This window comes from Fusarium fujikuroi, chromosome FFUJ_chr03, assembly GCF_900079805.1.
Source record: "Fusarium fujikuroi IMI 58289 draft genome, chromosome FFUJ_chr03".
Classification (NCBI taxonomy): Eukaryota; Fungi; Ascomycota; class Sordariomycetes; order Hypocreales; family Nectriaceae; genus Fusarium; species Fusarium fujikuroi.
In genome coordinates this window covers 3,745,154-3,771,206 of record NC_036624.1, presented here as the reverse complement: position 1 = coordinate 3,771,206, position 26,053 = coordinate 3,745,154, and the positions used below count along the sequence as shown (strand labels likewise).

At 49.6% G+C, this 26,053-nt stretch overlaps 7 protein-coding genes, besides 1 other annotated feature; 6 read left to right on the top strand and 1 right to left on the bottom strand.

Annotated features, from left to right (window-relative positions):
• Positions 1 to 109: 109 nt before the first annotated feature.
• On the bottom strand, positions 110 to 630 carry FFUJ_03258 (uncharacterized protein; the record flags this gene model as incomplete). XM_023575085.1 has 2 exons in its annotated part: positions 110 to 499; positions 547 to 630. The coding sequence occupies 2 exons, from the start codon at positions 628 to 630 to the stop codon at positions 110 to 112; spliced, it is 474 nt and encodes a 157-aa protein (XP_023428327.1).
• Positions 631 to 8,397: 7,767 nt separating this feature from the next.
• FFUJ_03257 (uncharacterized protein) lies at positions 8,398 to 9,807 on the top strand (the record flags this gene model as incomplete). XM_023575083.1 has 2 exons in its annotated part: positions 8,398 to 8,906; positions 9,024 to 9,807. 2 exons carry the CDS (start codon positions 8,398 to 8,400, stop codon positions 9,805 to 9,807), a joined length of 1,293 nt encoding a protein of 430 aa, XP_023428326.1.
• A 1,115-nt stretch (positions 9,808 to 10,922) lies between these two features.
• Positions 10,923 to 12,053, top strand: FFUJ_03256 (uncharacterized protein; the record flags this gene model as incomplete). XM_023575082.1 has 3 exons in its annotated part: positions 10,923 to 11,191; positions 11,242 to 11,323; positions 11,382 to 12,053. 3 exons carry the CDS (start codon positions 10,923 to 10,925, stop codon positions 12,051 to 12,053), a joined length of 1,023 nt encoding a protein of 340 aa, XP_023428325.1.
• A 1,675-nt stretch (positions 12,054 to 13,728) lies between these two features.
• FFUJ_03255 (uncharacterized protein) lies at positions 13,729 to 14,329 on the top strand (the record flags this gene model as incomplete). XM_023575081.1 has 3 exons in its annotated part: positions 13,729 to 13,949; positions 14,000 to 14,149; positions 14,197 to 14,329. The coding sequence occupies 3 exons, from the start codon at positions 13,729 to 13,731 to the stop codon at positions 14,327 to 14,329; spliced, it is 504 nt and encodes a 167-aa protein (XP_023428324.1).
• A 1,008-nt stretch (positions 14,330 to 15,337) lies between these two features.
• FFUJ_03254 (uncharacterized protein) lies at positions 15,338 to 18,070 on the top strand (the record flags this gene model as incomplete). The annotated part of the gene is made up of 1 exon (XM_023575080.1): positions 15,338 to 18,070. The coding sequence occupies one exon, from the start codon at positions 15,338 to 15,340 to the stop codon at positions 18,068 to 18,070; it is 2,733 nt and encodes a 910-aa protein (XP_023428323.1).
• Positions 18,071 to 18,313: 243 nt separating this feature from the next.
• Positions 18,314 to 18,395, top strand: a tRNA (tRNA-Gly).
• Positions 18,396 to 19,603: 1,208 nt separating this feature from the next.
• Positions 19,604 to 20,114, top strand: FFUJ_03253 (uncharacterized protein; the record flags this gene model as incomplete). XM_023575079.1 has 2 exons in its annotated part: positions 19,604 to 19,799; positions 19,864 to 20,114. The coding sequence occupies 2 exons, from the start codon at positions 19,604 to 19,606 to the stop codon at positions 20,112 to 20,114; spliced, it is 447 nt and encodes a 148-aa protein (XP_023428322.1).
• A 2,044-nt stretch (positions 20,115 to 22,158) lies between these two features.
• FFUJ_03252 (uncharacterized protein) lies at positions 22,159 to 25,634 on the top strand (the record flags this gene model as incomplete). XM_023575078.1 has 2 exons in its annotated part: positions 22,159 to 22,256; positions 22,334 to 25,634. The coding sequence occupies 2 exons, from the start codon at positions 22,159 to 22,161 to the stop codon at positions 25,632 to 25,634; spliced, it is 3,399 nt and encodes a 1,132-aa protein (XP_023428321.1).
• Positions 25,635 to 26,053: the final 419 nt, after the last annotated feature.

Genomic DNA, 26,053 nt, shown 5'->3' with positions numbered 1-26,053 from the left:
CGTTATAAAGACACAAGATATGAATCAAGAAATTAACTAGCAAAATGAATCAATATGGCTCCAAGCATTCCAATCCAAGTCCCGGCCGTCCCGCTGCCTTTAGCAAGCCTCATTGTTCGTTATGCTTAACATGATGTCCGTGATGAGCCTTTTCAGGCATTTTTAGACCCTGATCAACCTCCTCCTTCACCTTCTTGGCTAATTGCTCACCCCTCAATCTTTCTTCTTCTCTCATCCTTTCCTCCTCTTCAAACGAAATAGCATGCTTCCAGTTTCCAGCTCCACCTCTGCCACCAAGTCCTCCCCTCGCAACGTGATTCTTCTTGAGACTTGCATTCACAGCAGCCGCTGTCTTCTGAGCCATCTCGTCTTGCTCTTTAGCATCTGGTAGTTCCTCTGGATTGACGTAGTTGCCGAAGCCACCACGGCCAGCTCGTGATGGGCCGTTGACGGATGGCTGGACTTCTTCCGTGGCTAGGTTCTGTGCTTCAAGATCGGCCTGAGAGTGTGAGATACTGAGTAGATGATTGATCAAGGTCAGCTTACGTTGGCGGCATCTTCAGGTTTGCTTGATACAAAATTACCGGCACCGCCTCGGCCGACTTTGCGATATACGTCCTGATCAGGCATGTTGTGATGTTGGTTATATGGTGTGAGGCCTAGCTAGATATGCGTGTTGGTTGCACGTAAACTATGTCGTCGCAGTAACAACAGATTTGACTTTTACCCTCCAAAAGAAAATGAAAAGTACAGAAAAAAATATTTCCCTCACTCTTTAAGTCTCACAAATTATTAAAATACAGTCGTCACTACGCCACTGGCCAGCGTGGGGGGTGGTCTTGTAAGGCAGTGTCTGGCCTGGCCGTCTGTTACAAGAAGTGTCACACATCGCTCGCTATCTTGACTCTGTTTTCCGTGTGTCAACGCATTTGGACATGGGAAAGGCTCCAGCGCCCGCCGGAAATCGAAACTAACGTTGTTTTAATTAATCTGGGGTACATGAGCTAGGCTGTAGATCTTGCGGCGCGGCTATGTTCCGTGTGCTGTGTGTGTGACTCTGCCTTCATTGCAGGCAGCAAACAAGATATAATTATTATTTGTTTTTAGGATATGGTTATCTTTGCTGACATGAGATGTCTCTGAAAAAGCCTCTGATTTCGTTGCTGTGGCTCATGGCCGAGTTGATGTCATGATCGGCGTCTCTTCAGGAACACGGCAGATACCAGGTATGAAGGCTTCTGCCACAGAAGATGAAGCTTCGCTGTTGCCGACTAAGAATTCAAGATGACCAAAGAGCAAAATTCTCTACAGGTCAGTCACTGAAGCGCAGAAGCTTCTTACAATACCCTCACGCCTTCACAAGACAAAAAGGTGCTCTTGCAATTCGAAACTAAGGCTCCGATATCGGCAATGACTGTTCTTCACCAATTTATGACTACAACCTGCGAAACTACAGGCCATAGATCTTATTTGTTGACGAAACTTGCGGTGAATTGCAAATGATAACCTTTTTGAGCTCATATCTTGAGATTAGCACGCCATGACTTACTTGGATTTGCATTTCAGGGCAATGCGCGGCCTTCGTCCATAGAATCCAGCCAAGCCTCATCAATAACTTAACTTGCAGCCCACAATAGTCAAGCCACAGAGCTTAATTAGAAAGAAGAAGGGGGGGGGGGGAAGGTTATCACGTTTCTGGAATAAGAATCAAGGAACCAAGGAATTTGGGTACCCGTCGTAGGGCTCATCATAGGGCTCGTCGCCGAGGCAGGGTCCCCTCCCAACATTCCTTCGTCTCATGTTCTAAACTGGCTGAGCCCGATAAGCATTGCTGATCTACGGGAGCTGGCAGACTAGACCATGGCATTGGGAATGTCTGTAGCAGTTGATGGCTGATCGCAGTGATGGGAATCCTTGTCATGTCTTCGTGTTGGGTCGGATGTGAGGGAGATTCCAAAGCACAATGAAATGATACCACGTGGACGGAGCTTCCATGTCATGCAGGAACAGCTCAGGAACATAATGAGAGGCCGACGACACCCAACATGCTTACGTTGCTCTTGATTCTTGAAACATGTCAAGTAGCATCGTCTACTAGGCATCCTTCAAACACTCTTATGTCGGTGTTCCAGCAGATTGAGGCATGAATTTCCCCATTCTTATCAAGACGGATACTGAGAGGAATATCCACATTCTCATTAGAATCCCTGCTGTGATGCAAGTGTAAAGCACGCACACCCCTGTGTGTATTGTCGAAGCTATATGTGCGAGTCCCGCTCAACCATATCCATATCAGCGGCCGCGTCGTGTTAGAGGGGTAACAGTAGGTAAATCCAGTGAAGGCGGGGAAAGCCTCGGCGACAGTACAGGACAGAAAATAGGTTCTCACGGAGATGGAGCTTCGGGCTTCACTGCCGCTCTGAACCGATAGCAACAGGCGGCATCATAATCTAAGTGCCGGTGGTACGAGTTAAGCCGCGGTACTGTATGTGCTGTACGAATCGGCTGTCTGTAGTCCGTGACCGCCGTACCGTACGGCACCAAGTACGGAGAGTTCCCTTACATATGAGTGGATTCAAAGGTCCGAATAGGTTCATATTCTGGGTCGTCTAGGTCGTTGTCGTTGCAGCTCATACCTATTATACCATCCATGAATAACCTGGTACCATCCACTTGCACCACGCTCATTGTTGCCCTGTAGACCAAGGGTCGTGACCGAACATTCCATTTGCATCGAACCCTTTTGGATTAGTGTTAGGTCTTCTGCCCCCGGGGAAGAGGTTATTGTTGGGTTTGTGAACTGGACTGAACTGCGTGTTTCTGGCGTATCACAAACCCACCCGGCCCCAGCTGTCATGAAGCCGGCTAAGCCTCTTGAGTAGAACCATACTCTAATAGGGAAAAGCCTGTGAACCGGGCAGCGGGTCTTAGGAGAGCCGGTCTTTGTGTGGTGCTGGTGGTGCTTGTGCCTTATCAAGCACCCCGGATCGCCATAGTGCAGGCGGCTGGCCAGTGATTTGCATTGCAGAACAGACATCCAGGACAGGAGGGAGCACTGGGCTCTGGCCATTGTTGCACTACAATGCACTCAGATGCAATGCACTGTACTGTACAGCAGGCATTCTCGACGCCCTCGTGCCAATGTCTCAGAGTTGACCAATGACCGGCATACTCGCACGGCAGTGAGGGAGTTTTTCCGTTCAATCCTTTGCTAGCCAAGACAGGATCGAAGATCGAGATTGGTAAACTGTGGAGGAAGGTTTGCTGAGTCTGATTGGCTTTGTCAAGGCAAGCTCAGAAGTTCCCAATGCGTCCCAGAATTCCACTCTGAGGCTCTGATGGAGTCTTTGCTTTGAGGAGTCCATCTTTTTTCCCACACCAGTTTGAGCATTGTGTTTTTTTATGCATTGTGTTTGTTGTTCACCTTCATGTCAGAGTTACATCGTATGCCAGAAAAAATCTAAAAGTCAATGAGCAATCGCCATGAGAAGAGAAAGGCAAGAATCTACGGCATGATGACCTTCGACAAGGGTTCCATGGCCAGGGGAGACCATTTGATGGCGTCATTGTATCACAAACTTGAAATAGGGAAAAAAGTTGAAATCTTGTTACCAATTCTCAAAGCTACTTCGGCATTGTTTGTGTAAGAAAGACACTGTACAAAGTCACCGAGGAATAATGTGACCATTCCAACCGATGCTCCAGATCATTAGCTCCATGTGTCAAAGCCCAATCGTTGCAAAAAAAAAAATTGGCATTGGAGGGCATAGCTTCATTGGCAGTTTTTTTCCGACGTGAGCTGGGATTCAAATTGATCGTCGAAGCCCTATCTCAAGAGAGCAGTGGTCTCGGAGGATAGTCAGGAACATGTTGAAAATCTTGAGTCCTAAAAATGGACTTTGTGCCTTGGCTTGCTTTTGATCGAGTCAACATTCCATTCGTGTCTTGCAAAATTAATTATTATTTCAGAAAGGAGAGATCTCGATAGGCTAGACTAAGAAACCCGGCAGTCCAACATTTGGTGTTACACCTTCAACAACTATCATCAGTACTGTACGTACTGGATGTGTACATATGTACATATGTGCACAACAGGAATAGGTAGACATGTCAAGGTTTCTTCCCCACGATGCGATGCCTCCTCTTGATGGTCCTTGTGACCAGCAATCGGTAGGCTTGTCAGGTGAGACCGGTCAATCATCCAGGACAGGTTTAGAACATAGACGGGATGATCTTAGCCATTTGAGGGGCAACGAACAAAGTGTACAGTACAAATCTCTGCAATCCTAGCTGAATATCACGAACCTATCGAGCTGCGAATGTGAAATGCAACTGCGGCTAGAGAGAGCTCTAGGATTCGACGATACGTGCAGCTAATTGCCGCAAAGCATTGGCCATTGGGACACTTCAACCGCTTCTCCTCTGGGGTATCATCATCCATCGCTCTCGGGCTGTTTGTTACGTTGGCATGTACACACCCGCATCCATTTTGCCTCTGTTCCCTTATTACGTGAGAATCTGGTTAATCTGGCTTCTTTCTTCAAGAGGTCAACACCAATCGAAAAGAGGCACAGTGCATTGCGTGTCGTCAAAGAGACCATACCTCATGCAACTGAGCAATAAGCCGAATGACTTCTTTTCCCCTGCTGAGCACGGTTCCCTTTTCAGCTCTCCTCTCTAATAATTATTGATGCCTGGAGCCTCCGCGCTGCGCCTTAGTTGCGCTCTAGAGGCTAAAGATCGCGGTGGCAGCTAAATTCAGGGCATCTCCTTTTACTGCTCCCACAGAGTTCAGACTCTAGATGACAGCGCCACAGTGTAGTGGGCGTAGCTGACGAGACGCCCAGGAAAAGGATATGCAGCTAAACCTTCTCGGCGCTTGTTATAGACACGCCCCATATCCATTTCGGGGAAATGCAATCCAGTGACTGATGATGAACATGGAGACGATATCTCGTACTCGACATGCGAGAATGTTCTCTGCGAGGTTTTAATCTAGGTAGAGTAATAGTAATACGTTCCTACGCATTTGATGAAGCAACTTGTAAGGTTACATGGAATTTGTGGTTCCAGCAAATAGCTGCAGACAACAATAACAACAACTAATAAAAAAAAAAGTTGGAAAAGAAGGGGTCTTAAACTTTTTTTCTTGGATCGCCCTGGAATCAGCCATTGCCGAATAAGAACTGCTGTCCAACTAGCTTTTGCCCGACAACAAGAGACACAAAAACCATGTCCGGGCCGGGTTATAAAACATCAGCCCAGCCCAGCCCAGCGATCAGTTGACCGAAGAAACAGCGTTATCTGATCAGATCAGGGCTCCTCACCTTGGCTTGAGTTGGGACGTTAACTAAACCAAAAAGGAGTAGGGTCAAGGGTTAGGTCAAGGGTTTAGGTCTGAAGCGACGGGGATCTTCACCACGTGTAAGTGGTACGCAGTACGGATACTGATAGAGGACTCATTCATTGTCAGGTCAGGACGTAAATGCAATGAGTCGATTTGGTACAGTCTCCTATTGGCATTCGAAATGATTTTTACAAGTCATTCATAAATGACTGGTTGTGAATGCTCGATTTACCGCTGGACTTTAATCTCTGGATTCGGCTGATGTGAGCCGCTCGCGTTTAAACTCCACGTAACATCCAGTCCATTCAGGTACACAATTCTGACTGCACAATTAAACTCAAAACATAAAAACTTCATGCGGTCCATGGGGGAGGATCATTACAGCATGTGTGCGTGAAAGGTCACTGAAACAGGTTTTCCAAAGCTCCACACGACAGGGCTCGAAACAAACCCATCGCTCCTTGGTCTGACGTGTTATTAGACGCGTCTCAAGCTGGTACAGCTAGCGAGAGACACGAGAGCCTCGTTACGCTCTCTCGTTCTTGACTTGAAGGGCTAGGTACTGTCTCTCTTATCTGTTTAATTCAAGCCCTCTTCCAGAAACGGAACCGAGGCTTTCATTGTATCGTGGTCCCGGGACCTCAAGCCACAAGAAGACGGAAGAGTTTATTCCATGAGGGCAGTAAAAGTTTCGATGCAGGGCATATCGATCGCTAGAAGTGAGATTCTCGGTTAAGATTCTCGGCTCGCTTCTAAAATATCCGATGCAAGATGAGTCGGTCGCTGGGTCGAGGTGAAGAAAAACTAAACAATTCTCGAATCAAATCGAGGACCGAGAAGGACACCTGGACCTTAAAAGCAGAATCTGAGACACGTTCGCTATCACCGCATAGAAACGTACTGTCATTTCCAGGTATGCTATCGACATGCATCGAACTATTGTTTTCAATGGTTGAAGTGGCTCGCGCATCGAGACATATCGAGCAGCCCTCATCTGCGCGACCTTCGGTATTATGAAGACCAAGACCATGGATCAGTGTGAAAAAGTATGCTATGCAAAAAGTCCACTAGTATTAAATCTCTCCAGTACAAACCTGTGATATTCTAAATATTTTTGTCGCATAATAAGTATTGGGATTGAAGTCTCAAGTGGTCTGCCATCGCCTCCAAGCCAGGCTTGGCTGGCTTCAGCGAAGTGGTAGAGAGAGTGAGCGCGCACCTTTGCAGTACAGTACGGAAACACACCGTACGAGTGTACAGCCCCTCTTTCGATCCCCCAGGCTTCAACACCACCCCACTCCATGTCCATCTCCAAATCAGTCCTCCCTCGTTCATTTCATCAACACCCTCTCCGCCCAGTGCGAGCTTTCATTGCCCATCTCGATTAAGCCTGGAGCGGACGTCGGATGGCCTCGCCAAGCTAAGGCCACGGGGCCACTGTCCACTCTACCCGTCTCGGAAGTTGGGGAAATGGAGAGCGAGCAAGTTCTAGTGCTGAGGGTGAGTGAGTGAACTGTACAAAATCGTGTACTGTACTATTATGTACGACGAGAGGATGAGAACATGGACGCGTCGGGTGACGAATCAGTCCAGAATCGTCCATGGCAGAGGCGGTTTGACTCCTGACGATTCCCAACAAGAAAAACGGACGATGAGAACCCGAACGCGACCCGGCAACCTCTCCCTTGCTATCGCACTTGGTTGACATGTCCCGCTGAACTCGTCTCCATCTCGACCGGCAACGTTTGTCCAGGCCAGACGGGACCTGATGAGTTGAGATACAGCTGCTCCAGGGAAACGGTTAGTTTCATCCCCTGGCTACAACGTTGTGCAGCGGACAAGAGGATCCTAGCACGTCTGCACTTCTTTTTATGATGGTGCACAAAGAGAACCATCACCCATCTCATACCTTATCGAGAAAAGCCTATCCAAGGATCCAATCATGGGCACAGCGCAAAGCACAGCGCCTCATGCACCACGAGGAGGGGAATGAGAGGACGTACCTCGGATTTCCGCCCGTAGGTAGTCTTATCCCGTCTCCCTCGCCTGTCGCTGTTTCTCGCTGGTAGATGGTACCTGAAAGTCAACAATGAAGTTTATACATTTGCAACTTCCTCTTCTCTTCACAAAAGGAGTCAGGCGCTATCGTGTCGTATCTCCTTCTTACATATCTATCTATTAAGGTCGACAACAAGGGGAAGATGGCTCAGCCCCTGTTTGCCGTCCGATTGCGACGTTCTCTCTGGCCAGTTCCTTAATAGGGCGCATCGTACGCCCACTGTCTCCAAAGGACACGCCCCCCACGAGCCAGGTCAGGCGCTCTTCCACTCCTCTTCCTTGCTGCAACTCAGTTCGGGCAACAGAGCCAACCAATTGGCTCGTCTTACACTCTCCACCTGTCGCCATTGAATGGATGGATGCCCCTGGGCCTGCGGGAGAAGGCGTTGGAACCGGTGGCCGCTCCAGGCTTGTTTGGCTACTTGGTTCGTTCAGGTAGAGCCATGGAGGGAGGCCCCTCTCATACTTCCAAGGCCAAGGTCATGTTCAGTGATTCCTCAATGGGTACTAGCGAGGTGATAAAATCACACAGCCATCTATTCAGAGCCAAGATACACTCCCCCGCACCTTCTGCCACACACCTTGGCTGGTCTCCCAAAATATTATTTCTCGTTTGTCTCTGGGACTCTACTTCTCCTTCTTCAACACTTGACACTTGACAACCTCACTTTACAAACTTCAAGCCCCAAGAGTAACTAACAACAATAATCCAAACACATAGTTCGAGATCGACACGACTGAAGTCGGTCGAATCCTGAACATCCATCCCAAGTGGCCGGCAATGGCCTCATCCAAAGTACGCTTCCCTCAATCCTCGGAGGGAAACCGACCCGAGCCCTACCTCACACCCCGATCTTGCCCTGTCATGATCTCTCCGTGCACGACCTGCCAGATGGCAGAACAACCTTCCAAGGCCCAGATTTGCTGATCTCCTTCATCCGTTTCAGGAAATGCAGCAGTCCTCGAGGCCATTGACTCAGAATCGTTCTCCGATGTCGTCCACATCGTCGGCCCTGCCCGGCCGTCAATCCCACGCTCGGACGAGCTCGCACTCGCTGCTAACAGGTGCTCTGAACGCCAACCACCGAGTGACTCGACGCAAGTCTGTCACCAACCCGAATACCAATGTGACCGCGATCGCCGCCGCTCTTCGGGAAAGTGAGCGTTCTTCCGCCTTGCCCATCGGTAGCGGTGGACGCCGGATGTCCAAGAGCGCTGCTGCCCGGGCTGCACTCGTCGGTAGCCTTCCCTCTCCCCCCGCTAGTCTCCCGAACCACAAGTCGATACCCGAAACAAAGCAAGAACTCAATGGTAGCGCCATTGAGGACGATGTGAATGAGGGCTCGGCTGACGAGGGAACTACCAAGTTCCAGAAGGCTCGTCAACGCCGTGCCAGTGATGGCCAGACTCTCAAAGAGAGCAAGAAGAGCAACAGGGTTGAGGTTCGCTGTGACAAGTGCGGTAAAGGCTACAAGCATAGCAGTTGCTTGACTAAGCACTTGTTGGTCCCCCTCCTCCCAATGACTTGCCCCAGCACAACAGCTCTTATCTTGAGATGAGAGCTGTTTTTGGCGTGTAACGTTTCATATCCATGATCCGTGTCACTGACTGTGTCTAGGTGGGAGCATACACCTGAGTGGGCTTTGACCTCAAAGCTGCTCATTTCCAAGCATCAGCAGGTTCAACTGCTTGAGGCTGCTTCTGTTCTGGTAACCATGAACGGCGTTGAAAACAACGCTGACACTCCCCCCGAGTCTACCAAGGACTTCCAGAGTGAAGCTGGTTCATCCTCGCCTGCTGCGTCTGGATACTCCGATCCCGCTGAGCGACAAAGCTCTGCCGACACCACCCCACCTCCTTTTGCCGAAGCTGTCAATGTTGACGGCACCTCGTACCGAAACAAGCGCTTCAGCAGCAATGGTGGATACGCGACAAGCTTCCAGTCTGCTTCGGCTGCTTCCTTCGGAGCAGGAAGTGTGCCGTACGGTTCAGGATTTGGCCATTACCGCCAGCCAAGCCATGAACACCGCCCAGGATCTTCCGGGCGTAACGCTACAGGCGAGGATGATCGGGACCTGGCTGCTGCAGTTGAGCTTCTGAGCTGCAGTTTTGGTAGCAACAACGGATCCCGACCTGCCATGGTTCCTGCTGATGCCCCTCCCGTTCCTCCGCTGCCAGCTCAATACCTGGATCAGGCAGCGTCTCTGTCTGCAAGCTTCATCAATAGCTTTCCAAGTCGACAGCCTGAGAGCTTCACTCGTGGTGAGATGAGACGTCCTAGCGACGACGTCAGGATGGAGGGTAGCGGTGATTCGGTCATGGATGACGACGACTTCGAGATGCGTTCGCGCGGTCGTAGTGAAGATGATGACGATGGTGTTTTTGGTCGCATGGAGGAATGAAAGATTTTGTATGCATCACTAATGGGTTAACGATTGGGACGGAGTATATCTCTTGGGTCGGGCATGTTGGCTCTGGAGTTGGATTATATATGGGATGACGTCGATGGACATACACGTTATTCCTTCTTATTTATATGTACACATACCTATACAGCGTGTTGGTTGAGGTGGACCAAGCTCCGCCACGGATCTTTAGCACCGATGAGTTGGAAAGGCCCTTCTTTGCTTCGCCCAGGTTATTTGGGGATATGAGGAGCTAGATGAGATTGCATTGCCACGAGGTTAAAGTGAGGATTCGGATAGGCGTCGAGTTGGCACCCAAATAAATACCTATCTATCAAATGGATATCAGACATTGAGAATCACATTGTCGTGTTCTAACATTGAATCACCATGAGATGTGAATAGGAATGAAGAAGCATCAATTGAGGAAAATGAGATGTGTGATGAGATGCGTGATGAGACACCACGCAGTCCAAAATCACAACGGAGCAGAAGAAGATTGCAGGCTCTTATGTTAGAGGACGTTGAGGGAAGGGAGATAGCAAGATGGGAGAAAGGGATGAGCTTTCTTCTCTTGACACACTTGATTAAAGCGCGAATGATGGATCTTCAATTAAAAAAAGAAGAAGAAGAAGAAAAGAAGATACTCATTATCTTGAGGAAGAAAATTCATCTCAGTCGGCTGGTGAAGAGACCCCAGGGGACAAGAAAACTACTGACGTTGAGCAAGGGTACCAAAATTAATTGGTCACAAGGCCTGCTAAAATATACCAGACTTGCACAAATTCCTTTTTTTTTCATCTAGAATGAAGGTCTAAGTTTTTGTCTCTCCTAGGCGACTAACCCAATGTCATCTTAGTTCTGAGGGTGGGGAAAATGAAGTCAGTTACCCTTGACGACGACGGGAACGACGTCAACGTCACATCTACTGAATCACCCCCACTCTGTCGCTCCAGCTGTCACTATTCCCTGACGCACAAGAAATACCTATCTACCTACTTCGGATACATAAACATCACCAACTCTCAGCGCCCTGCTGTCTCTCCATCGCAACGAACTCATACCTAGTTTATATTTGTCCTAGACAAGTGGCGTGTCTCAACTTACAAACCATGACTTCGCGACGAAGCGCCGTGGCTGGCGATGATGACACAGCCTTGACGACAATCCCATCATCGCCAAAGGAGGTCCAACACCCTCCGCGCACCTTTCGCGACGTGGTCCCCCGCCAGGCGCAGTTCCCTATCGCCGTTGCGACAAGCTTTGCGATGGCTTCGCTTGGATACAGCTTGCTGGGTGAGCTTACCAACGGCGAGCTTGCTGCTCTGAGCCGAAGCCAGGATACTTGGGCAGAGGTTTCGCTTCTTGCCGGATGGAGAGTGTGAGTCGGATAAGCTTGGGAATTAGAGGAAATACTAATGGCGCCGCTAGGATTGAGTTGACGCTGGGATGGTATGGCAAGCTGGACAGCCTCGATGTTGCGATGCTGAATCTTCTCGCCCATGGCCCTCACGTCAGTTGACTCCACCCGTCGCAAAATATGGACCAGCAAGAAACTGACCGATGAACAGTACTACCTCCTCTCAACCTTCTATGAGCTCAACTGGACTATCTCGGCTTCGGCTCTTGCCATTGACGTTCTTTCAATCGCTGTGCCTTTCTTCTTGCTTCGCCCGCTCTCTACTATCCATACACCTTCAGCTGCCGCAGCTGCAGGTCTGCCCAACCGCGAGCTTCTCGATCTTCCCCTCCAGACGTACACGGCCGCTCTATCAACGGGCATCTACACCGTTGTCCTCGTCCTGTCGCTACGATTCATTCTGCCTCGCATTCTGGTTGTCAACTACTCAGGAGTGCCGACATTGGAGCCCGCCTATAATGCTTCATATGCTGCCATTCTCCCCGTGACGACCCTGTTCGGCATCGCCGCTAGCACTTTTATCTTTGCGCCTTTCGCCACGACAGCACGTGCCAAGGAGGACGACAAGCTTAACGAGTTTGATCCCGTGGCTGCATCTCTCGGGGAGACCGTTTGGTGGAATGTGTGGGGTTACACTGTCAAGACCAAGGTGGTCATTCGTCGAACAATTGTCGTTGCCCTTGTCACTGCAGTGAACACGTTCCTCGCCTCGTCCAAGACCTTGTATCGTGTCGATGCCTCTGGAGCTGCCGTGTATGCGGGCGTCTGGGCATTTGCTGCCATCTGCAGCGGTATTGGTCTGGGCTTCGTGGGCGGAGATTAAATGACTGAGACGTCATATTCTAGAAGGCTATATCAGCCTTACAAAGACGAACTTGGTGGGGAGCAAGGAAAGGGTGTCGAGAATATCCTTGATTTGAGATGAAGGGATTAATACCCCGGTTTCATTTATCGATCGGAGTCAGAAGGATTCAGGGCGTGGTTACTTGACGATGTTGAATTCGTTGTCAAGTGACGACGGGTTTTTGATATTTATAGTGCCCTTTTTCTATGTAATTTCACTGGGTTTTTTTTATTGATTTGCTATCGTATGAATACCATTTTTAGGAGTTCTTCTCTAAAGTCGTCGATTCATATCTTACGAAGGGATATTTAGGCAGATGTGAAACACTGAATTCATCGCAGCTGGGACTGTCGAGATATCGCACAGGTGCCTTGACTGCTTATTAGGCAACGACGGGGCATCCTGGGCAACGGCTTGGCGTCTTCTAGAAGGAAACAGGGTGGTGTGCGCCTCTAAACGGGGATATTCTAGCATCAGCGAATTAACAACAAGAGGAGGTCAGTCATAGGGCTGAGGCGCAGATCCAACTGGGGACAAGTCGATGTAGACTAACGGGACTAAGAGACTGTACAGCCTCGGGCGATTCTTAACGAGAACAAGGGTTTCAACGTTAAAAATGCCTGCAGCGCGATACGATACAGTACATGTACACTAGATTACGCCCGAGAATCAAGGCAGCAGAATCGGATGCAGACTGATCGGCAATTCGGTATACTCAAGGGGATATGTCTCCCCAGGCAAACACCAGTAAAATGAGTCCTAAGCTTACAGGCCCTGCTGAGCTGGCTCCCCAATTTCTGGGTCTTTTATGACGCATTGGGCATGTGAATGCAAGAAATGAAGTTAGTAAGTTATGGTTCATTGTCGAGATTGTGAAGTGGTGGTGTTCGTTGTACAGAATGAGGCGTTGGTCCTGGTCTCGGTCCTGGATATAGGACGACTTGATACACCCCTGCTGTTAGACACTTCTACCAGGCTGGGGACTCCACAAAGAGTGCCTTGAGTGTCTCTTCCAGACTCATGAGCTTGAACAATATGGCAATCATGTCAATCTAGAGAGAAATAACATGAGAGTAGTGTTATCTTGGGATGAATCAATCAATCACGGCAAAAGTTGAAATGCCGATCAAGAGTCTGATACCTGGTCACCCGGTCTAGTTAGGTAGGTTCAAGATGAATCACAAACTACTGCTAGTCCTCCCATCCCTTCTCTAGACCTGCATATCTCCATTGGCTAGCCCGATAAGCCTCTACTCTATTGCTCCAACCTGCATAAGGCGTCACGCCTTTTTGCTGCAGTGCCCGGCATCTCGGTATCCATCTACAGGTCCCGTGCCTGGCTTGAGTAATAAGGGTCTCATATCGTCCTGCAAGATATGCCTTATGGCTGGGGCTAACATAGCAAGGGGTTGTTTGTATGGACGTGAGTCTCTTGAGGCTCCAGTCTGCCTATGTGTAGTTTCAACCTCTTTGCGCAAACGGGTTGAAAACATGAAGTATAAGAAGAACCTCCTTGTTCCTAAGGACAGTATTTCACAATTCCATCTTCACTCACATCTTTGCACAACAACTTGCAATCACTATCACTATAACAACAATTGCAATCTTCTGCGAAAACACCTGAAACAAAGAAACGGATCCGAAAGTCTTGAGTATGGCCAGCTACTACAACACCACCTCCTCCTACGCTAGCCCCCCGGCTTTCAAGAGATCTCGAAGCATCAAGAGCGACCATGAGATCGATCTCAACGGACCAATTGAGGTTGTTGGATCCGTCAAGTCTGGAAGCAGCATCAGCCTGAACGGCGATGTAATTGTTCGAGAGAAGGTTGACGCCTATGGAAGCCTTGGTCTGAACGGAAGCATCAGATGCGAGTGAGTTTGACCCTTCTCCTGAGTGTGATCCGAGACTCACAAAGAAACAGTGGCAAGGTCAAGGCCTACGGAAACATCTTGGTGAACGGATACACCGTTGCCAACGACAAGATCAAGGGCTGTGGAAAGCTCCGAGTCGTGGGAACACTCGAGGCCACAGACTTGGAGATTTATGGAAACGTGAGCATTACAGGACTATTGTAGGTATACTTGCAGCTATGGCCATGGCTTAACTAACATGAGAAAGGAAATGCCGACGCCTTGTTGTCTACGGAACTCTGACATTGATCGGAAGCGACTCAAACTACTATGTCACAGAGTCTGAGCAAGTGGCCGGAGCTGTCATGATGAGGGAGACCGAGCCAGACTGGGACTGGTAACTGGGTGTTGTGATGTGATGAAATTGTGAATGGGGCGTCATTTGCATGTTCAGGAGGCTATGACTGGGACTATTTGTGCTATCAGATTGGGAATTGTGTCTCGGGCTTACTTTTGGGAATGTATTTCGGTCGTTTTGCTTGGCGTTTGATACCTAGATCATCATAGATTCATTTCTATCTTAGAGGAGGAAGTCTTTCACAAGGACAAGACTGTAACAGAAGGTATTTTTTAGCTTGGAATATACAGTTACAAGGGAACATAAAGCGCCACTAAGTCCGAGACTGCTAAAGAAATGCCTTTGGATTTCTCACATGACCAGTAACCTCCTGCTCAATGACCTCAGCGCCTTTCAGTTACCTCTGAGTTTTGTAATTCCAGTGTTGGGGTCCACTCAGCTTGAAAACTGTCAATCTCCAAGCCATGGTCTCCCATAAAAACAAGAGCATATTTGAAAATCATTCTCGGTAATCGGTACAGGTGCTGCCGAGTTTCAAGGTGACTCCAAGTTTCCACGGCCAAGGCATACTGCGCTAGAGGTTCCATGATCTATCATGACTCCTTCGGCAAGGCGTTCCGCTAGATCATGGGGACGCCTTGGGCTCCGACTAGACACTGGAGGTACACAGAATATTTTTTGATCGCATATGCGCAAATTCTAAATCGCAAAAGCGCTGAATTATTTCGGCAACTGGAAGTTTCAAGTTGCAGTGCAGCCTGGCGTACAGGCAGCTACCTACAAGGTTCTGGAGCTCGAACTACACCTAAAGAGTGATGAGTCAGCTTCGCGGGGTGCTCATGTGGGGCTAGATCCTTTTGGGGCAAGCGCACCAAGGCCACTATTGACGTCGCCAACGAGCTCTCGTCGCGTTAGCTCTAGACGCGCAATAACCCACATCGACAAATGGCTTCACCGGATTATCCATCACTACAACGTCCTGATTTGCGCTTCTCACACGATTTCTCTTGTGTTTTTTCACCTTTGGGCGCGTCAAATTCAGACTGCGATGATGGGTGAAGGAACAGATCTCGATAGCGACACAAACATGGAGGCCATCTCTCCAACGACTCGGACTTTACCTCTAAAAGCGCCTTCGCTTGAGCGCATCGACAGTCTCGCATCTATGGAATCGCGCGTGGATCCTGATGCCCAGACAACTGTGACAGACTTCCTCGATTTCACCGATTATCTACCTTCCGACATCGTGCGATCTCTTACCCTTATCGGCCAACTCGACCAAACCTACGCGAATGCTTCCCACAAAGTTCACGATTTGACAGCAATATGGGGCCGATTGCCAACAGTTCCCCAAGAGGAGCGCCCGGCGCCGGTTCAACTGAGGGCAGATATCTCTGAACAGCTGGAGCAAGCCATCAACTCTCGCACCTTCGCCCATGCTGAAGCTATCAGAATGTCCGAGAACATAAATCGGCACTACGCCAAGGCCAAAGTTTTACTCTCCAAACTACGGAAGATGAGAGACAACTATCCAACAGAAGAACCCAAGAGTCCTGTTCAATCAAAATCGCCACAGTTAGCAAGGAGTAAGGCGCCGAATAAAGCGGCTGGTGATGGCCAGAAGCCTCGGCGTCCACAAGTTTCTAGGATTATTGTACCCGGCGAGATACAGGCGCCGTACGATCTTGATTATGACTCTTACACCGATGAAAGCGAAGTAAGCTCAGATGAAGACTCTGATACGCCCGCGCCAAATCGAAGAACGCCTGCTCCCGGGGCACGAATCAAGGTCATTACTACTAAACCACCCAAGACACCAAACCGGCTTGCTCGTCCAGTCACATATGCTACGCCAGCTCTGAGCCAAGCGGCTGCCGCTAACAACGCCGCTCTACTTCAGCCTCCGCCTGAAGATGCCGTTGTGGGCAGTCCTGATGCCCCATGGCTACAGCTCACTCAATATGAATTGGCCAAGTTGCGGAAACGTATGAAGAAGAATGCAACATGGACTCCCAGCGAGACCATGATCGCTCGCGAGCTCAAAGCTCTAGGACGTGGTCCTGATGCGTATCATGAGGCCAAAAAAAAGGCCGAAGATGAGGGAGAGTCCTTCGAACCCACGGTCCCCAAGCCGGTTGTAGACTCCGAATCTGGGGAGAAACAACTTCCGGCCGGTGCCATGAGTGTCGAGGTACTCGAGGCTGAAGAGGTCCCGACCATCAACAGGGGCATGAAACTAAACGAGGCCAAGAAATTAAAGAGGGATAATCTTGCAAAGATGGCAGCAGAGGAAGCGGAGGAATCTGCAAGGAAGATGAACGAGGCTGCAAAGGTGTTTCTTGGGAACGGCAACAATAACAACAGCAACAAAAATGGAAACCAAGCAACTCCAAAAACGCCAACATCTGAGACCCCCAAAGAGGCTCCAAAGCCCGCAAAAACCCGAGCTGCATCGCGGTCGACCAAGCGAAAGAGGGAGCCGGAGCCAGGGGAACCCAACAACAGCAACGAGAGTGTTGAAAAGACGGAAAGCCAATCCCTACGGCCTCAGGCCAAGCGAGCCAAAACCGAGACGCCAGTCCCGCCGCCTCCTCAGCTTACTTTGAATAAAGGCCCGAGTCCTGAGCAGGCATCATCTGCGCCTACAGCGCCCGGTGGTCTGGCTGCGGCGCAACACACACAAACCCCCGTTCCCATACCTATCCCTGGCAGGACCACAAGGGGGTCGGTAAAGTCTCCAACACCAACTCCAGCTACAACGTCTGCTACTGGACCTCCCAAACCCCCTCAACAGACTCCAGTTCCTCTACCATTGACAGAAACTAGAAAGTCTGTGACTCCTGTGCTACCTCCAGTGAGAGAGAATAGTAAAAGAGAGACCCGAGGTGAGGCAGCAAAGCGAACACAGCAGGCACAACAGCAAGCAGAATTACCGCCGCCTCAAGTAATCCCACCAATTCCGGAGATATCTGAAGAGGAGCCTCTCAAAACTGAGCAGAACTCATCCCCGGCACCTCAGCTCCAACATGTACAAATTGCTCTTGCTCCCCCAACATCCCCCCCTCCCCCTCCCCCACCGTCACTCTCGCAACTTGCTCACGAAGTAGCAAGCAAGACAGCAAACAAACAAGTTCCTTCTCGAGCGCCTACTCCTGGATTGACTGCTGGCTCCGAAGGTCTTGCCATACGCCGGCCCAGCTCTCGAGGTAAAGCTGCGAGTCAAGAGCCGCAGCCTTCGTTAGCTGCGGATCGACCACGACGAGCGAGCACCGCTCGCAACACACCTGCTCCTGAGCCTCGACCACTGAAGCGAACCAAACGGCCTGCTCCTGGAATTGTTAGCACCACCAAAAGCGGCGGTAACAGCGCTGTGGGTAAACGAAAGGCGCCACCGAAGAAGAAGGCTCGCGCGAAGAAGGATAAGGGGTCTGTCGAAGTCGAGCTGGAAGATGTTGACGATGATGGGAACCCGATTGACCCAGACGAGCCGAGGTATTGTCTCTGTAACAGAGTCAGCTTTGGCACAATGATTGCTTGCGAAAATGCCGACTACGTAAGCGACTCTACCGCCTCAAATACCTACCCTTCTTCCTCAACGGCACGCAAGAAGCAAACAGACATAAAACTGACAAACCAGCAGTGTAAGCAGGAATGGTTTCACCTCGAATGTGTCGGCCTCGAAGAGGTACCTGCCCGAACGACTAAATGGTACTGTCCTGAGTGCCGAATCAAGCTCAACATTGGTGAGAAGGGTGAGGTCAGCGCCCGTGGTGTCAAGAAGTAGGCAGTCGTGATGGTAACGGGGATCCTGGGGTCCATAAGAATCAGTGGGGATGGCGTACAATGGAGGACGGATTTCAATGTTTTTGGGCGCCTTTTGAGCTCTCGGAGATAATACCCTGGTGTTCATATAGAATCATGCTTGAATGTAGCCGTCGACAACAAACATGCGCAAGGGACGGGTTTCTCGACAACGCTGTCCACGCAGGCTCCATAGGGCTTAATACCAAGCAGTTTCTTCAACAAAGCGTAATTGGTTTAGTGGTAAAATTCTCCGTTGCCATTCGAGCAGCGTCGGGGAGCCCAGGGTTCGATTCCCTGATTACGCATTGCACTATGTTCTTTTGCTCCTGTGAGCTCTTCAATCTCTTTTGGTCGATATCGCAATTTCGGATGTTGGTGTTTTGGTTGATGGTGGCATGGGGGAATTTTGAGTTCAGAGAGTGCCTGCCTTAAAACTATATCTTCACGTTAGAGACTCTTCTTCTTGGCAGGGAGTAGTTCTTTCTTAAAAATCTACGGGCTGTTAATCTGTAGATAATTTCCCAATTGGGGAGGTTTAAAAGAAGAAGGCAGGAGCTCGATGACATGTTCTGGCAAACTGCTCCATTCTCCTTTGAGGCTACAATTACATGTAGTATGTGACGATTAGTTACGCCAAAGGACCACCTTTTAAAACAATTCCGCTCAAGGCCTAGCAGTAATGATAGTCGTATACAGTCAATTTGTCTGGTGTTACAACAAGCAATTAAACTGATATGTCCCTTTCTTGGACCGTTGTAGGGTAGTTATGAATATCACTAGAGATGGATGGATACTGACTTAGGCATCGGCAGAATAAGACAGGCCGGTCTTTTGAAGTAATAATGGGACAGAGATATGTCCATGGATAATTGTGACTAATTTTTTATCACTCTAATAAATACATGCTGCCATAAAGATCATCCTAAGCCCATGCCCACGCAGCATAAGTTATCATATATAGAAGAGATATTAGCCTGTAATTTTATCTAAATACTAAGGGCTAGGAACATGAGGAATCAGTAGTAGATAAACATTGTTCACAATAACTACCCAGTCTTGAGATTGCACTGTGACTTGAATTAGATCCGCTATGAAATAAATATATATCTAAAAAGATACAATCTCTAGAGGTCTATTTTTGATCGTATGGTGGCGCTGTCACGACAATTATATATCCGGACTCGCTGGCGTAGCATACATGATATCTCAGCCTCATTATTCTCACTGTACCTTGGGTGGTCGAAAAATCTCCGAAGAAGGATAGAAAGAACAACCTCATTTCCTTCCAGAAAGAATTGGAGAGGAGCTTGAACGGCAACTTTCCGAAACAAAGTTTGCTACTAAGTCATGACGATCCACTCTGATGGAGAACAATTGCATCATGCTCTCCATATATGTCCCCAAGTTAAGAAATCATGAAGAGCTGATTTCCCGTCCTTGATCATCACTTAAAGAATTTTCTTAAACTGTTCCTTCAAATATTCAGAAACAGAAATCACAATACATACTCACCATGGCTCAGAACGCCCCCGAGAACTACGTGCCACTCTATGCTACCCAGGACGAATGGCAGGACAAAGAGCTTCAACAATTTGCGATTGACTTCTATCGTATCTCGGACAATCCTGATGAGAATCAGCGTTGGGTAGACTCTTTCACGGAAGGCGCAAGCGTGCAGATTGGCGCTGACAAGGCGCGTGGCTCAAAAGGTATTTCGATGCTTTCATCATCACCTTCGTTCTGTTGGGGACAATGAGCTGATAAGGACAATAGATCTGGTTGAATTCCGAAGTCGGATGTGGAAGCACATCAAAGAGCGCAAACACACGGTTCTCAAAGTCTTCCCTGGGCGATTCTCAGACTCAAATGAGTGTATGATTCTGGGAGATGTCAGCGTTACCACGACAGATGGGCGGCTCAAAGAGGCTGCTTGGTCGGCACATGCGGTCGTCAGGAAGGTTGATGGACAGTGGAAGTTCAGCCAATACCGCGTCTGGCTGCAGACTGATGGACATCTGCTGTGAAAGTGATGTTCTACAAAGATGACGGAACCAACCAAAAAAAAAGCGAGCAAAAATGAATTTGTGCATAGCCCTTTAGTTATTCAATGTCAAGCAGGTCGCTCACAGAGCAACTGTAAACAGCTTCCTTCACCCAACCGGATACGTCATCATAGGCTCGTGGGAGATGTTGACTTTTGCGGAGTAGAATTGACAAATGCCGAAGAATACCGTTGTCGAATGGTAAAGCTGGGATCAACACACGCCGATTGACGGGAACTCTGGCAGGGAGAGCCAAGGATAGAAATACTAAAGACACACCCAAGAGGCCATTCAGGTGCCAATCTAATCCTCACTGTAGCAGCGCAGCGTTTCTGAGCTAAGCCAAGGTTCACCGTCCCTTGCTTTGAGTGCTAAATCTGGGATATCAGCGTGTTGCCCCCCCTGGTGATTAGAGAGGCACGGCCATGCTGATGGCGTAAATGGCATAGCTCACCTGACCCATGATCACGGCGTAGAATCATGTGGCTTAGCTGGGTCGGATGGATGGCGCACGATCTATTGAGCCTTGAGAGGAATGGATGAATGATGACAGGTATCGAGACAATAAGGACTGCATAAGATCGAAGATTCGGTCGTCATCGTTGTGACCTTTTCAAGATAGCCGAGTATACTGCCCAGTATCATGGAAGCGTGTCAAACCTGTTATGATGGTGGATAACAGGGCAAGGTATCGAATCGAAACCCGATTCAAGGTGCAACTGAGGCGCTGTAACCTCCGGATTTGTACCCTCCCATTCACTCTCTGGCCAGCGCATGAACTCAACCCCGCGCAGACCGGATGGACCTTGTTCCATAAAAGATTTGTTCTCGTCATTTATCCAGAAACTGTCGAGGTCAACAGAATCGCGAACTACAGTGTATGCGCTTGCGCGCTATAACCGCGCGTATTGGATGTGTCAATCATGCCTCCCTATCCAGTTGCCCGGTACGAAAAAGAAACCTTTGATCTTCCGGTTGAGCTAGAAATGCGGGCTGTTTGGTTTGGTTCCTGACAGGCCGAGGCGTGGGTAGTGGCAGATCCGCCAATGCCATTGATGTGCCCGTCAAGATGATGTTCGGGTGAAAGTGGAGGTGGAGGTGGAGGGTCGAAGGGGCGTCTTATCAGCCCTTCTCTACCTAAGAAGAGCCACTCACTTCCTTATCGCTTACAGTGCATGTGGTGGTGATGTCCACTACCAGCCTCCACTGCGTACTGCCCTCCCTAGGCCACCCGACCCCTCTATTACACCCCACGTCACATTGGAACAGAGGTGTGAATCTAGGCCTCACACATGGATGGGTTGGATGGGATGGGATCTATCAGAGAGTGACTCTTCGGCCAGCTCCCATCAGTCCTTTGAGCTCTCTTCCTTCACTTACAACTGTGAACGACTATACGATACAAACTCCAACAAAGCGTCTGAATATTTCCTTGGTTTCCAACTCTATAACGATCTTTCCTTTTCTCATCTGTACCTGCATCTGCATCTGTTCTATATTGCATCGACTCAACTCAACTTGATAGACGCGACGAGCTGGTCTACGCCGCTAACCCAACGATCTCGAGCACTTCGCCGTTCTTTCACAATAATAACTCAGCTCAGCTCAACTCGCCCTGACCGATATTGATCTGCATTTCCTTTCCTTCGCCTCCCATATCCGATAGTAGCTACTGCGAATCGACCCCCGATCTGTGCGAGCGAAGCGAAATACATAGGAACACAGACTTCGAACCTAGACAAGTGCCGGCGTCACCTCGACTGCAAGAGATTCGACTTGACGCCTCTTTTATAACAAACGCGCTCTGCAGAAACGCGAGCGTAGCGTTTTAGTTTTAGGGGTAGGAAACTGCTCCGACACTTGTCCATATCTGCATATGCCTTGTAAGTGCCTCTCTACTGGGAACTCTATTCCCACCTTAATACCCCTCCATCTATGACCTATCAGCCGCTGGCACTCGCTGAGATCCCCAATCCCGAACCGCTTGCGCAACCGCGCTCCTCTTTAACAAACAGGAGAGCTGACCATGACCCTCTCAACAGCTTCTAAGAAGGAGAGGAAACATGCTAGAGAAAGTGGCGGCATCGCCGCGGCCGTGACAAAGCAAACAGCTGGTAAATTCGCGTGAGCCTCCCTGTCCGCATGACTCCTCTGGGCTATCATGGACCACTTTAAGTACCTGGCTGACCGCAGTCACATAGCACCGTCACTGTCAATAACGGTAACGCCAACTCCAACAAGGATAACGTGAATACAAATATCAGCAGTAGCGGAGATAATAAGAGCTCATCTACTTCGGTCGCTTCCACGCCCCCCGTCGACACGCCCGAGATTAAGCCTTCTTCTGGCCCTGACAATGTCAACCCTGCTGTCTCCCCTATGCTGGCTGCTTTGTCCACAACTCCAGCTTCCGTGAGCACCGCACCGAGCATGAACAATGAATGGATGAGGAACGGCATGGCCGGCTCTCCAGGAAACTTGATCAGCATCATGGGCGATTCACCTCCTACCCAACCGTCTTCTTATGAGGACTCAGGTCGACTGCAACAAGGATGGCCCGTACAGCGTCATTTCATGAGTCCCTCGCCTTCATCTCTATCCCCACCAAACCACAGCCGACGTCCTTTGAGCTTCCAGATGGACGCCCAATATCAATCTCCAGAGACACCACCTCCGAGTGTCCCCTACCGACGCAGTTCGGTCAACTCGCCGTTCCAAGGCTCGAGGATGGGAAACCATCCACCTCTGCCTCATCAACCCCAGCCACACTTCTATGGTGTGCCAGATATTGACCTCAACATGACTAACAACTCGGGCATGAAAGCCGGCGAACGAGGCTATTTCTTTGGCTTCGACAAGCTACCCGAATGCCCCGATTTCCCATTTGGTCCAAGCAACGTCGTCATCGCGGGGTATGAAGGTGGTTTGGATGTGTACGCTGTGGGTAAGAGAGGTCTTGAGCCTGTTGCCAGTCTAAAGGGACTACGAGGAGGCGTTCACCATGCCAAGATCCTTCCTTGGACGCTTGACAACAGTAATAAAGCTCTGTTCCCTCTTGTGGCGGTCGTATTGCATGGACCAGTTCTACCCTCAGCTGTGCCTGGGTCTGTACAGGACGAGGGACCAAGCCCCAGGCTTGATGGGGCAGCAAGTCCTCGATCCGTCTTCACCCACCAGGATGGCTTCCAAGGGCGACAGATCATCGACTCATATCAAACGTCCGTAGAGGTGTACTCACTCAGGACCAACCAGCTCGTTGATGTGTTACTTCAAGCGCCAAAAATCCCGATCAACCCTGAAATCTCCGTCACGAACCCAATTTTCAGACCTCCTTCACCTGGTGGCTCTTTGACGATTCGAGCGGACGCAGGTACACTTGCAGTTTGCTCAGGCGTTACTGGCGAATGCTGGGTCTACTTGCAACTATTGGAAGATCAAAATGGCCATGTCTTTACATGTATCGGAAAGATCTGGACCAGACTGCAGCAAAGCACCCGAGGTGAGGTGCCAGAGGAGGCTGATAAGACACAGTCTTCGACCTCACCACCACGCTCAAATCCGCAAACACCGATTCTCGCAGTTAGGGGACGATGGATCGCTTACTGTCCTGCGACGCCTTCTTCACAAGTCTCTTTGCGAGCTCACGTACCACTTCCCATTCTTGGCAAAGCACCTGGGCTCGCCACTGTGACGCCGCCGCAGCTCCCTTCGTCTTCTGCATCGGTAGATCTTCCTATTTCCGATAGTGTCGTTAATAAGATTATGCGAGAGACGACCCAGGAACTTATTCAAGGCGCTAAGTGGGTTGGACAGCAAGGCCTGCAAGCTTGGAATTCATACTGGAACAAGTCGTCAAACCCCCAAACGCAAACTCAACAAGCCCGCTCGCCTCCTCAGAACTGGGGTGGTCCTCGATCCCCTCGTGGCGACCATTCCAACTTCCCTCCGACTCATGGTCCTGCCGGCCCGGTTGGAGCGAAAGACCCAGGGCTTGTGTCGATTGTTGATGCAGAGTCACTCACTAATTCATCCACCATTCATCCAATTACTACGTTTTCGCCGCCTTTGGGCTGCAGTTTTCTTTCATTTTCGCCATCATCTTTATCCCTGTTCACTGCCAGCAGCAAAGGCGATGTGCAAACAGTCTGGGATCTTTTCCGTATTCAACATACACGATCATCCCCTCTCCAGACCACTGTCACGCCCAATGCAAGCACAGGACCTCAGGTCCGTCAGATTGCACAGTTTTCACGAATGACCGTCGCACGCATTGTCGATGTCGCTTGGACGCAATCGCAGGGAGAGCGGTTAGCAATGGTCACCGAGCGCGGAACTGTTCATCTACTTGATATGCCCTCAAGTGCGTTTATGTGGCCTGCACCTCGCCGTCGCCGGGCTGCCCAAGAAAGTGGCAGTGCAACACCAGAGCAGTCGAACACTGCTGTTTCTTTAGCTACTGGAGCTTTTGGTGCAGCCTATCAAGCTGCGAAACCCTTTGTCTCCCGACCTCGTCGCAGCAGTGGTAACGTCCAAAACGTGACTGGCAACAGCCTAAAAGACTCAGCGGCTATGGGTGGGCGAGTGATCGCTGCTAGTATCAGCAATTCACTTGGCAAGACAGGAACCGCCATCAACCAGCTTCGGCATACTGGTGAAAACCGAGTGTCCTTGCCGCTTAGCTCAGGCCTTCCTTCGGCATCCTGCGTGACCTGGGTCAAAAGCAGAAAACATCAAGGACTCTTTGTGGTTGGCAACGGTCTAGTACGAGGCTTCTCCTGTCGAACACGCCGATCTAGCGTGCAGGCTGGCAGGCGAGTCACACGAGCTAGCAGGTATCACGATTACAATGTGCCGATCCTACCCAGCGACTTGGTTGCTCCAGCTGTACGACAGATGGTTGACCTGGGAGCTCAGGATGAAATCCTCGACCTTTCGGACCGTGATATGGATGCAGGAAACACGCTGACGCTGAACCCACGACCTCGTGTTGCGGCAACAGATCAGACTATGGAATCGTCAATCCCTCAGGCTGAGATAGAGTCTAGTGCACCCTACCAACCTTTCCACACGGATCGACGAGTAACTCTCTGTGAGTACCAGAGAGGAACAGCTGATCAGCTCGAAGTTGTCTCAGCTATACTTGCCGAGACAAGTCTAGACGAAAACACTACTTCCAAGAAAAAGAAAAAGAAGGGGCAACCCATGGAACCAAATTCATCCAAAGAATTCGCAAACACGACGGCCTGGGCTTTTGGTCAGGATATTCCAGTGGTACGACTGGATTTAGGCTTGCCAACAGTTGCTGAGGAGGAGTACGACGGCCCCGAAGACCATATCGCATTGCCACCTTCAGCGATGGAGCGAGTGATGCAGTATGGCGACCAGGAGCAGATCGTGGTGACTACGAGGAGACGACGTGGAGCGCAAGGTGGAAGTCAAGGTGAGGATGGCTTTTTTGAGGATGACTGTGAAGTCCTGGACTTTGCAGATCAGAGAGTGTGAGAAGAATTCTCAGACAGACAATGTGCGCTTGAGGTTGGCGTCTAGGTCCTTGGCTTTGCTTGATTATAGGCATACGAAGCTGGAATGGCAACTCATTGCTTAAGCTGTTTGGCGGTATGGAGCAAAGTTTGTATCTTTTCGTGTGAAGCATGATTAGTTACGCTCAACTCAACTCTTGGTCCGGTATGTTGGAGTTTGATTCTGATATGTGGGCATTTTGCTTGTACGGAAGAAACACTCTTTAGCACGGTCGTTTAACAGGTCATAATGCCTTATTATAAATAGAAAAAGATTAGATACCCATTTCCTGTAGTGTTCATCTCTTCTGCATTAAGACGTTGGCCTGAAGCTTTGAAGCCCCATAGTGTGGTTAGGTCTTGGGCGAAACAACGCCATTAAAAGACACTGAATGATTACAA